The sequence below is a fragment of the Melopsittacus undulatus genome, chromosome 6 (assembly GCF_012275295.1).
Source record: "Melopsittacus undulatus isolate bMelUnd1 chromosome 6, bMelUnd1.mat.Z, whole genome shotgun sequence".
In the NCBI taxonomy this organism is placed as follows: domain Eukaryota; kingdom Metazoa; phylum Chordata; class Aves; order Psittaciformes; family Psittaculidae; genus Melopsittacus; species Melopsittacus undulatus.
In genome coordinates this window covers 83,569,843-83,582,353 of record NC_047532.1, presented here as the reverse complement: position 1 = coordinate 83,582,353, position 12,511 = coordinate 83,569,843, and the positions used below count along the sequence as shown (strand labels likewise).

The 12,511-nt window shown below is 42.8% G+C and overlaps 2 protein-coding genes across 3 annotated transcripts; one reads left to right on the top strand and one right to left on the bottom strand.

Annotated features, from left to right (window-relative positions):
* Positions 1–375: 375 nt before the first annotated feature.
* On the top strand, positions 376–8,226 carry MCTS1 (MCTS1 re-initiation and release factor). The gene is made up of 6 exons (XM_005148299.2): positions 376–509; positions 1,194–1,346; positions 2,073–2,170; positions 3,819–3,952; positions 4,972–5,039; positions 7,123–8,226. Exons 1-6 carry the CDS (start codon positions 499–501, stop codon positions 7,202–7,204), a joined length of 546 nt encoding a protein of 181 aa, XP_005148356.1. The 5' UTR covers positions 376–498; the 3' UTR covers positions 7,205–8,226.
* Positions 8,227–10,134: 1,908 nt separating this feature from the next.
* Positions 10,135–11,983, bottom strand: C1GALT1C1 (C1GALT1 specific chaperone 1). 2 transcript variants are annotated; one of them, XM_031048266.2, is made up of 2 exons: positions 11,948–11,983; positions 10,135–11,526 (listed from the first exon to the last, which is right to left on the bottom strand). In XM_031048266.2, exon 2 carries the CDS (start codon positions 11,519–11,521, stop codon positions 10,565–10,567), a length of 957 nt encoding a protein of 318 aa, XP_030904126.2. In that variant the 5' UTR covers positions 11,522–11,526; positions 11,948–11,983; the 3' UTR covers positions 10,135–10,564. The 2 variants fall into 2 exon arrangements, with proteins under 2 accessions (XP_030904126.2, XP_005148355.2); XM_005148298.4 differs by lacking the exon at positions 11,948–11,983 and adding an exon at positions 11,837–11,941.
* Positions 11,984–12,511: the final 528 nt, after the last annotated feature.

Sequence of the window (12,511 nt, the reverse complement as noted above, 5' to 3'; positions counted from 1 at the left end):
GGATCTCGTGTCCTGTTCTGAGCTGAGTGGAGGAGGAGGAGGAGGAGGATGAGGTTGGTTTCTGCTCTGCTAGTTTGAAGGTGCCTGCGTTTCGTCCTGTTAAACATACACTGTGTTTAAACGCTTTAGCACTTCCAAGGGATTTATTCCAATGTAAACGAATGTGTTACCTGGGAAAACAGCATATAACTAGCGCCTGGGTAAAGCCCACTTGCGGTGTTCCCTGTCGGGAGAACGGGACCAGAACGGGACCGTGGGGGGCACAGTGCGCATGCGCCGCGGTGTCCCTGGGAATTGTAGTCCCCGTCAGCCCCGGCCGTGCCGCTCGCGTTCCGTTGCCATGGCGCAGCGCGACGGGCCGTAAAGCGGGCGGCGCTTCCGGCTGGCGCGGAGGGGAGGGCCGGGAGCCTCGTGTGAGGGAGCGTGGAGGCTGTGGGTGCCCGCCCGCCGGCCCCAGGCACCCTCCGCCTCACCCGCCCGGTGCCCACCGCCCCCAGGATGTTCAAGAAGTGAGTGGGGCTGCGGGCGGTGAGAAGGGTGGGAGGGGAAAAGGGTCGGGACGGGTTCCGAGCCCCCTCAGTACCAGGGTCCGGCCTGGCCTGGCCTGGCCTTGCTCGGGGGCTGGGACTGGAGCGGCCGGTTCCTCTCTCTGCCGGTTGCTGCGGCCTCCCTGAGGCACCGGGCGAGGCCCCGCCGGCAGCTTTGCCTCCGGGGGCGCTGGTCTGGACACTTGGTTGTGAAAAGACAAAACCCTAGACAGGGAGCTGAGTCATGAACTTGGGTGAGCTGCTAGGTGATACGGTTCTGCGCCTGTGGTGGAGGGGAAGGATTCTTACAGATACATGTGAACAGGGCCGTAGGTGTTTGTGTTACCAGCCGTGTCTGCTCTAGGGGTTGAATGAAGTAATGCTTTGTGCTAAGGTGTATCTGTGAGACTAAACCCGTGTTTTGTGGATGTATATAAAGTGCATGAACAAAGACAGCCTACAGGTGGGGACCCCCTGCCTTTCCCTAACCCACTGTTCCTAGGGGACAGTTTATGCCTCGTGAAATCCTGGGTGTGAAAGTTGGGCAGGTATGATACTGTTAATGTTTTTCAGCAAATTTATAAATGCTTCTGAAGAGTCTTGCTGAGATATGGTGTTTTTTGGGCAGTAAACTGCATTTCTGAAACGTTTTCACTCACTTGACAGATTTGATGAAAAGGAGAATGTGTCAAACTGCATCCAGCTGAAGACTTCCGTTATTAAAGGAATTAAGAATCAACTGATAGACCAGTTTCCTGTTATTGAACCATGGCTAAATCAGATCATGCCAAAGAAAGACCCAGTCAAAATAGTAAGATGGTAAGTTTGTTTTCTCTTAAACTTTTCTACCAAGGTGCTGGGGTTTCTTCATTTGTATGTTTACTTTGTATAGTCAATGAACCTGGTGTTCTTGAAAAACACTTGTTTCTTAATAGATAATGGTCTGTGTTGTGTCCAGACCAGACAGCTTCTGTGTGCTCATCACACTCTTGAAGGTACTATTGTTTGTTGAAAACAAAAACACTGCCTAGTATTGAATGTGTAACCTATTTAAGGACTCTCAACATAATCAGCTTGTTCTTGAATAAAGTGTTCAGCTTTATGGATATGGAAGCTTGAACTTGTTTGGATAGCTTCCAGTAGTGTGTGTTTTGGTTTTTTTTTTTCTTACTATTTTAGTAAGATAAGCTTCCATAGTAATAGCTTCCATATATTATCTGAAGTATTTTCTTTCATTTTTTATTTTATAGAGATAGCATAGCTTTGCTGATTCTTTCTCCTTGTCCTCTCTCTAACGCATTTAAAACAAAGTAAAGAGCTGAATATCCGTCTGTAGGTTCTTTCTTTCTTTTTATTAAGGGGCAGGCAGTGTGCAGGGGCCAGTGCTGAAGAACAAACTATTACAGAGCTTAAAATGTTCTTGCTAATTGACTGTCTCAATCCTCAGATGCCAACACAGAGCAGACTTTGTGAAGTGAAATCTTTAATTTAAACTCTGAAAGGGTGAGGCACCTATTGGAATAATTTGTTTTCTTAACCTTACAGCCATGAACATATAGAAATCCTCACTGTGAACGGGGAGCTGCTGTTCTTCAGACAAAGAGAAGGGATTTTCTACCCGACACTAAGGTTGCTTCACAAATGTAAGTTTCCTGGAGGTGGGAGGGATGGGGAGAGGAGCAAGAGCATGATTCCACAGGATTCTGTAGAACCTAACTAAAAAGAACTTGCTGCTTACACATTTTATATATGTATCTAGAATAAATCTTAAAGATACAATATACTTTCTCAAGTGTAGTGTATTGCTTTGCTATTTCAGGTGCCTGTATGGATTGCTTCCCTCATATTTGCTGTAATGCTGTATGTTAATCTGAAATTTGATATCTAAGAATTAAATTGTGCAAAGCTCTGAAAAAAAAGTCTTGAGAGAGGCTTCCCTAGGGCAGAGATCTGAATTTCCTGTTGTTAGTCCCCGTCCTTGTTTTTTCAAGTCTTCCTTTTCACTTCCTTCTTATTAGAGCACAGTTCTTTACTCATGAGTTCAATAATGTAATATATACTTGTCTCCTGTGAGGATTTCTGATAGTGTGCTTTTTGCTTTTTACTTTTTATAGTTTACTCTTGCATTATTTTTCTTGCTGTCCTGTCATGGTTTAAACCCTCCTACACAGTTTCTCTTTCACACACACTCTCCCCCTCTTTTTTCCTCCCCCCCTGCCTCCCCACTCCCAGAGGGATGCAGAGGAGAATCGAAGGAATGTAACTCCCATGGGTTGAGATAAGAACAGTCCAGTAACTAAGGTATAACACAAATCACTGCTGCTGCCACCAATAATAATAATGATAAGGGAAATAACAAGGGAAGAGAATACGATACCACCCTCCGAAACAAGCCCCACGCAGAAGAGAGCGAGCCCTTCTGGTTAACTCCCAGTTACCTTCCCGGGCATGATGTGCTGTGGTATGGAATACCTCTTTGGCTAGCTTGGGTCAGGTGTCCTGTCTCTGCTTCCTCCCGGCCTCCCCTCCTCCCTGACAGAGCATGAGACTCACAAAATCCTTGGTCAGAGTAAACATTACTTAGCAACAACTAAAAAACATCGGTGTTATCAGCTCTCTTCCCAGTATCTAAAGTCAAAACACAGCGCTGCACCAGCTACTAAGGAGAAAAATTGGCTGCTACTGCTGAACCCAGGACATGTCCTCATTGTTCTGCTTGATTGTGTTACTCTGGTTTTGATGAGCATAGTTATCCTTAGAAATGTTCAGTCAAATCTCAGAATCTCAGTATTTTAAATACTTGATGAAGGTGTGTGCTTGATGAAGGCTGGCTTGGAGAGCCAACAACTTTCATGAATTTTGTCCATCTTTCACCTTTTTTGTCCTGTTTGTTGAGCTGTTTCTTTTTCATGAAAGGTCTTGGTTGTGTAATTTGAGGTGTTTAAGAGCCCTCAGTTTTAAGACCTCTTAGTATGCAGGCTCTTGTGTGGTTGTTTTCACTGGGCGAATTTGTTCAAATTGTTACTCAGTATATGAATACACGGGAGGCATGGGCTCAGTGTTGGAATCCCCTTTTTTCTTGGATAAAAGGTGTGATCTGGGAGAGCATTACTTGTGTCCTTTTGGGGCAACACAGACCAGCAGGAGCATCAGTAATTGCTGTTCAAACTTCTTACCCTCTTAGCATATATCTTATATATCTAATTACCACATCTAAACTGCCTTGATAATGACTTATTCATGTTGTTATTTTACCGTGTTAATTGTGATGCTGTATCTTTCCCCTCCTAGACCCATTTATTCTACCACATCAGCAGGTTGATAAAGGCGCCATTAAGTTTGTACTAAGCGGAGCTAATATAATGTGCCCTGGCCTGACGTCTCCTGGAGCAAAACTTTACCCTGCTGCCATTGATACTGTTGTTGTATCCTTCTTTAACTGTGAATTACTGCTTGCTGTGAGATGAGTTAAATTTATGTTCTTGTGTTCTCAGCTGATCATAATCTGAACTGCTCTTTATTTTAATGGTGTTTCATGGAATAGTTAGTAATCTGAAGAGAGCTGCAGAGGCTCAGATGTTACTTGGCAAGGTTAACGTTGTCCTTAATTTTGTTTTTTTACTTACTGTGATGTTCCAAACCAAATATCTAGTCCTGCTGTTCTGCTGGGTGGGATGCTGTTCCACTAATCTAATCGATAAGTGAAGCTCCTTTGAGTTTATGCATAATTGTAAAAACAGATGAGGTACAGTTTAACTTGTCCACTGCCTTCTTAATCTTTTATCTCCTTCAGTTACAGAAGAATTTGTTCCTGTTCCTAGGGAATTTGAAAATATGTCTAAGATCAGCTTTGCTGTAGTCAGGACTTGCTCTTAAGTGACTGATGAAGTTAGCATATGTAAAAAGAGGAAAATATGCTAATTCACTCCTATTCATTATATTACTGAGAAAGGAACCCTGACTGCACACAGCATTAAAACCACCAAGCTGTGCTGCTTTTGTTGTTAGATGCTATTGGAAGAGATCGGTAGTTAGCATCAGTGTTGCTTTGAAAAGATGCATCTGATTTCAGTCTTTTTGCTTTTTTTAGGTTTGTGTCTCAGTTCCTCTGTACCTTGGAATCTAAAATGATCCTAAAAACGTGAAGTTTTGTTTCAGAAAGAATGAGGCCATCAGTGTTACAAACAAAGGAGTGTAGTGTGGGAGATATTTTTCTGTAACTGCTGTTCAGAGTTCCTAAATACATGCTTTGTTCTACACACTGTGATTCGATCGTTACATGCAGTGCATTGTTTTTCTTACCTTTAAGAGCTGGAGCTCTAGAATTACTAAAAGGGTAAAAGTTCAACACTGGATTTTGAAACTTTTTGGGAAATTGTTTTCTCATACTGCTTTTCTGAAACAGTTTTAAAACCGGTCTGTTTTCCTTAGCAGTAATTTGTAGGCAATAATGGCAGAGGGAAAACAACATGCATTATGTGTGGGAGTAATGAAGATGTCAGCTGAGGACATGTAAGTGTGTTAAAAATTGAAATATAACTTGCCCCATGTCATTATTCTTATGCTAGTTTGAAATATAAGCACCACTGTCAAGGCTGCTGCATTGCTGTTGCAGCATATGTTGTTCAAGTACAGAATTTGTTAAGATTGCATTGTGTTGATTAATAGGGGAAGAACGGGAGGAAGGGAATAGCTCCTCTGCTTATTTGTTTACTGACTGAAATCAAAATAGTTCTTTTCATGTGAATATGGGTTTTTAAGATGCACAACATTTGTACTACCAATGAATGTCAGTATTTCTTGCTCTCTGATCATACTTTATCAAAGGTCTTGCTGAGCAAAGAAATACTTTTATGGAGTACTTACTGCTGGGCTGGGCAAGAGATGTAATTTGGATTTGAGGGGGTTGAAAGTAATTTTTTGCCTGCAGGGACAGCAGAGACTAAAGTCCTGCTGGCACTTGGTTGATAGTTGGTCTTTTCTCTGTGACCTTCTCTTTTTCCTTTACCTTGAGCCCACACGCAGGATTTCTGCTTGATGTTGTTGCCAGCTTAGATGAGCTTCTTGTGAAATGCAGAAGCCTGTTCAGGTAACAAACATCAGGTGAAAATTGAGAAGGAAAAGAGACAGAAAATAGAAATGGATGTTAATTGTAGCATTCAGATAGAGCTAAATCATAAGTAGTTGAACCACTTTGTCACTTTAAGTTTTGTAATACCTCACAGCAGGTTGTAAGCTGCACCCAGCAGGTTTGGGCTGCCGTTGGTTCCAGCCCCATCTAGCACTTGTGTGTAGGAGGAAGCTGATTTTGATACAAACAAGTTGCTCTTTCATGTGGAGATAATTCGCAGCAGGATCACTCTGTGGTCCTAAGAGCACTGGGAAAAGAGGTTGGAATGTGTTACAGAGGGCAGAGATAGAGGGGGACTGCAGCAACCTGGATTTGGACCTCCTGTAGCTGTTGAGGAATTACATTCCTTAGGATTCTTTGTAGTGCACTCAAAAGTCTCCAGGAGTAGGTGGAAGGAGCAGCTGCTTCTGTCCCAGTCCTACATCTGCAGTGATCTGTTTTGATTGCTGCAAATCAAGATCATCTGTATTCCTGATCCTGACTTCAAATTCAGCTGAATTTGAAGTCAGCTGAATATCCTGTTCCTGTGAGAAGCAACATGAACTGGAGAGGAAATAATACTGATCTATGCAGCCTGTTAGTATGGAAATAGTGCAACAGTATGATTTGTCACTTGGTGTGACTATGGTACATGATGTGTTGTTGCAATTAACGTAGTGGTATTTTCCTCCCTGATTACTTTTAGACAAGTTGTATAAGTAATGGGACACTTAGTGTAAATACAGTAAATTATATTCTCCAGGGGAATGAAACTTGTTTCAGTCCTAGAATGAAGAGATTTGTCTTGTTTATGGTGACAAAACTAGATTTTTTTTTCTGTGGAATAAGGTACTGGAAAAAAGATGAACACAAATCCAATTCAGACACATAAACCAATCGTCTTTGAAAGATGACCTGACTCAAAAGAGGTAGAAAGATATTAAGTCTGTGACATGCTGCAAGTCCTTGGCACTTACATGTAGCATTTGTAACACTTTATTAAGTTGGTAGATGTCCACAACCAGCAGTGAAGCACCTTACTTGTATTTGGTTGTGTCATTGATGCACCTGGAGCCAGAACTTGTCAAATTCCACATGCTAGCCATGTTACACAACCTCCTGTGCTTGGAGGAGGAGAGTCACTTAAAACTGCTCTGCTACTTTCATAGGGAAAAGCTTAAAATAAGTAGCAAAAGTGTTGTATGAAACCTGCTTCCCATGAAGAAGTAGTTAAAAATATTGTGGAATGTTTGTTGAGAAAACACGGAAGGCAAATACTGTTCTCTTATCATTCAGCAAAGCGGGTGCATGTAATAGCAAATACTGTTTCTTGCCTATCTGCTGTTGAAGATTGTGACACAGTGGATGATAGCTTCTGCCCTTCCAGTTGATAAATGTTGCATTCTCTACTTGAAATACTGTATTTTGTACTGCTGTAATATTTAACCTAGCTAATACTTCTGTACCTTTTCCTTCCCCCTGCAGTGAGAAGGTCAACAAAGGGATTGGTATCGAAAATATCCACTATTTAAATGATGGCCTTTGGCATATGAAGACATACAAGTGAAACAAAAAGAACTGTTACTCCAAAGGAATGCACTTAGATTAAATGTGGACTGCTTTGTAATTCCTTATTTTTAATGTGACTGAATGTACAAATTATTTTGTTCTGTGGCTATGCTAAATAAATCAAGTGAATGCAAAAGTTCTGTTAGGCTACAATAGTTTTCTAGGTTTCTTTTTATTACAGTTCTTTTGTCTTAAAGTCTTCAGTGACTGAAGATAGTTGATGGCAAGATTCTGCATGGACTGTGAGTAGACTATTTCAAACAAAAAGGAGGAAAAAGGCAAGAAATGTTTACATTTTTATGCTCTTCTAAAAGAGCAACGAAGTGTATGTGAAATGTAATTTAATACGGTTTATAAAACCTCTGAAACATTTCAGTTCTTTTCTTCTGATTAACATCTTTTTAGTCTACCTGTTTCTTGAATCAGTTTTTTGTCATTATTTTTTAACTTAATTTATTAACAGCATTTATTTCAGTATTTTACATAAGGATTTTCTCTTTTTAATATGCATTTATCTGTATAGGATTTATGAATTAAAGACTGGTATGTGGACTAGAAATTTTTATGCTAGTTCACATCTGAAGAATATATATATATATGTTCAAGTTTCTACCTGCCAACACTGTTTGATATCTCTCTCCTTATAGTGTTCTTAGTAATATGGGCATACTCCAGGTGGAGTGTGTGCCAGCCTGGTGCCTGATGCTGTACTCCCCATTTGCCGCCTTATTTTAGAAGCAGAAACAAAATCACTGTTTAACAAAGGCACAGTAGCAAAACATAGTTATCAATGTAGCCAGGAGTAACTTCTTCAGGTGGACCTTCAAACGAGATCTCTGCTTGTGCACACTGCCATGTGTATGTACACCTACAGAACGGGTTAAAGAGCACTGTGTATTTGTCTGGATATGCCAACTCTTTGTTCAGTGATTGCACACCTAAAGCTACATCTATGGAAAACAGCCTGTGCTGTAGAATCATTTAATAAACTAAAGAAACTTTAAGGTCTATCACTTGTAAGTCTGTCTCTGGAAGCGTTTATTAGTATTTCAGGTGTATTCTAACACGTATGTAGTGGTAGAAGGTAGTTTTGTATGCAGCTGCCTTGTGTCATTACTGTTCTGCATGATGGCTTCCCCACACTGGGGTCTTTACAGAAGGTAGTGGCAGAGGTGATATCTCTGATTCTAAAGTCAAGTTACCACATGGGCGATGGAATGTGCTTTCTAATTCATGCTACTGTAAGTAATATTACAGGAGAAATTTGAAAGATCCTACTTGTGAAGATGACTGTGTAAATCTGAAACTAATAATATAGGAAGACAAAAATTAAGGTGATGGTAATAGCGGTGCTGCAGAAGAAAGGTTAGTCAGACCTTCCCTTCAGAACACTACCAGACATTTTTATCTGTCTTAAAGACTGCTGTAAATGTATACTCATTTCTTGTTAGTGCTTCAGTGGATCTGGGTTTTGGGTTTTTTTTTGCATAAAACAAGCTAGTCTTGAGTTCCGTGTCTTGCTTTTCCCCTTTCCATCTTGTCTCCTCCTGTTGTATTACAGTACTTCTCAACTCTGTGATAAATGAGATTTATGGTAACTCCTGTCCTTTTTCCTTGTTTTGCCTTATGACTGCCAGTGGTGCAGTGGGGTCTTTACTAGCAGAAACAACACTGAAATAAAGATTTTACTTCATCTGCTTTGTCAGAGTATTCCCAACTGTGGATCTAACCTTTTAACAATGATTCTGTAGAAAAGATGAGTTAAATCACGATTGAATTAATTTACATACCAATTTGATAGAACCCCCAAACACTAATTTTTCTCTAGGCTTTGGCAGCAGTCATGTATGTGTTTGCTTTGGTGCATCAGCTGAGAGGCTGCAAGAGGTGAGACAAGCTGTGCTTTTTGAAACAGCTGAGCTGTGGTGTCTTGCTTGGGGCTCTGAGCAGTTATTTTGCCCTTCCTGTCAAAAATGAAGGATCTGATGCTTAAAGAAAAAAGTGGATATTTTCTTTGACTCTCATACAGTTGTGTCACTTCCCTACCTGCCCCTGACAGCTCAGGACAGGGTGAGGTATTAAAAATGGCCTGTTAAAGAAAGGGGAAGTAACATTCTCTTACCAGGTCTTTTATGGGCATTGTAGTACCAACAAAGCTTGTGACAGTCTTAGATGTACCAGGTAAGGAAGGTACTGCATCCAAGCCTTGAAACATCCAGGCTGGGTCAGTGAATTCTAAATGGAATAAACACTGAAGTGCTCTTTATCCTTGCTTGCTGTGGCTGGAAGGGAGTGAGTGTGACCTGGTAACTTGGATAAATCTGACTTCATGTGCATTCTATTGTGTAAAAAGTAAACAAATGGAAACAAAAAACCCCAAAACAAAACAAATGCAAACCCACAAACAAAATCAGTAAGAAATCCAAAGACCACTGAGGAGTTTTGCAGGTTGCTTTGTTGCACGTATAACCTGTTTTGCATAATACTCAGTGGTAGTGCAAGCACATGTTGCTCTTCCTGCATCTTGGTGTTAAAAACATCTGTAAACGTATCTATGTTTGTATTGACATTAAACTAACTTCTTCCTTGTAAATACTATTAGCATGATTAACAGGACTGAAAATAATACTGAACCTTTACTCTTAGTGTGCTTATCTATGGAGTGAAATATTAAATAAGCAATTACTCTTGTGCTAACAGGCTACTTGACCGTGGTAATACTTATTCAAATATAGTTACTTCTTTTGTCTGCTTAAAACCAGCAGTCCAAAGGTCACTTAGTATTTCTCTGCTGCAATTTCCTGACAGATCTTGTTGGCTTGCTTCCTGCTAATTCCTGATGGGGCTGGGAGGCTGTGCATACACAGCACAGCTCAAACTGTTGTGTATCTAGTGTAAAGGAAATGGCTTAAAATTAGTCTTTGAGATTGCAGCTGTAGCCAGTTTTATTGGTATGTCTTGGTACAGATTGGTGTATCTAGAAAGATACAAAGACATTCTAGAAATGCCCAGAAGAACTGAAAGAATCAAAATCTTGCAAAAAATATATTTATAATAGTAGATTAAACTTCATTTGGGTTTTCATTAATAAATATTTACACATACAAACCCCCCCTATAAACTTAATTTCCTTTTATTATAAACATTAACAATTTCTTTATCATTTAATTCCAGCAGTGTCAAAAGCCAGAAACATTTCTGTATAAAAGATTTAGAAAAAAGTTCTCTTTCCACTTTTAAAATGAAGAGCTTTACCTCAATGTGCAAAAAGAACCTGTACACCAGTACCACCAGGTACAAAATGAAACGTGTCAGTACAAAGAACCATCTCTGGTTCCAGGTCTGCTTTGAGGACACGTCAGTCATTGTCTGAGCCTGGAAGTGGCAAGAACACCAGTGCATCGTTGTATGTGTGGCCATAAGGTCGCAGCCTGTAGACACCATACATCATCACATGCATGTGGTTCGGGGCCAGACCGCTGAAGGTGATGGCCATGTCAGAGCAGCAGCCATCCACCACCTGCTGAGGGTGAGTAGACATTGCTTCCTTAATAAGAGCATTGACTGACTTGGTGTTGAAGACATCTTTTCCTTCTGAATCTTCAGCGTTTTCAGCAAACACCCCAGTGTACTTCAGGCAGATGGCCAGCTGTTTGTCCTCAGCAAGCTTCCAAATCATGCCTCCTTGCTCTGGGCACTTGTCAGGGTCTTCAACAATACGGGAGAATCGTCTTAGTGATTCAATGCTTAAGACAATTCCTCCCTCACCATCTACATACTCAAGGTCACCAGATTTCACAGTGTGGCCTATATAAAAAGGCTGTGAGGGGTCTTTTTTCAGTAAGAAATACTTGAGATTTTCAATAATAGCAAATGTTGTTGGATACGCAAGGAAGAACCAGTTGAATTCATCTTTATAGCGGTCGTATGTTGTCTTGTAAGCTTTTCTCATCATCACCCACATATCATTTGTGTTAAGGGCTACAGAGTCAAACACTTTGACGTTTTCTGAGCTGTAGAATTCCACCTTGTCGCAGTGCTTGCTCCACGTCTCTCTGACTGCAGCCCAGTGCCCCAGATCTTTGGGTTTCACAAGGATGATACAATAAACACGGATACTTTTACTAAGCTCCATGCGTTCACCTTCTGACAGGTTCAGGACATCTTCTGTGTTGGGAGCCTGGATGTGATGATGCTCGTGGCGATGGGCTCTAGTCCCGTGGCCTACCTTCATGTGTCCCAGCAGTGTGACCAGCATGCAGAAGGCTCCTCCCAGCACCACCCCCTTCACGAAGGAGCTGCCTTCGGACATCATATTTCCTAGGAAGGAGACACACTGTGAGAACTTACAGCAGTAACTTTACCAGGGCAGATCCCGCACGGTTTTAATGGGTTCTTCCCTTAAACCACGGGCACCGCCGGTGACAGAGGTGGCGAACCCAACAAGTTCCGGTCTCTTTGGCTGCCGTTACCCTACGGGCTGTCGTACCCCGGCCCTGTCCCACCGCCGTGACCACCGAGAGGCCGCAGCCACGTCCCGGCCCGAGGCCGGCGGCTCTTCCCCGCGGACCCCTCCGGTCCCGTTCCTCGCCGTTCAACCACCGTTCAACCGCCCCCCCCTGCTCGCTACCTTCGAGACAGCCGGAGCTCCGGCGGAGCCTCACGGCCGCTGTGGCTGTTGCTTGTCCCGTGCCCCGCGTCCCCCGGTAACACGGACCGGACCGGACCGCCCGGCGCTTACCGGTGCCGCCCGTGACAGGACACCGGCAGCAGCTCCGCCCCGCCGGAAGCGCTGCGCGCTGGTGCGGAGGCGCCCCCTGGCGGTGCGGATGCCAACTCGGAGTCCGCTCCCGGTGCCGGTCCCGGTGCACATCGATCCCGGTGCCCGCCTGCCCCCGGTGCCCGCCTGCCCCCCGCCGCGTTCCGTCCCTATCTGCCCGCTCTCGGTGCGCTCAGGCCGGTACCTGCGGGCGGAAGTGCCGGGGTCCGCTGTATGTGTTGGCTGTATTGACCTGACCGAAGGGGGAAGCGGTGTGAGTTTCCAGCGCAAACTCTGCTTTGAAATCAGAAGGTTGATGAATGGGGACAGCATAGCAAAGGAGAGGCACAACCGGCCTCAAACCATTCCCGGGATCGAATCTGCTGACGCCAATGGGATATTGCCCTATATTCATTGTCCACACCAATACAATAAAGTGTGCTGGAAGCGTGGTACATCTCACTTGTTTCCTCCAGTGCAGAACACAACATGCACACAAGATTAGTTAATAGGGAATCCCAGACTGGTTTGTGTTGAAGGGAGCTT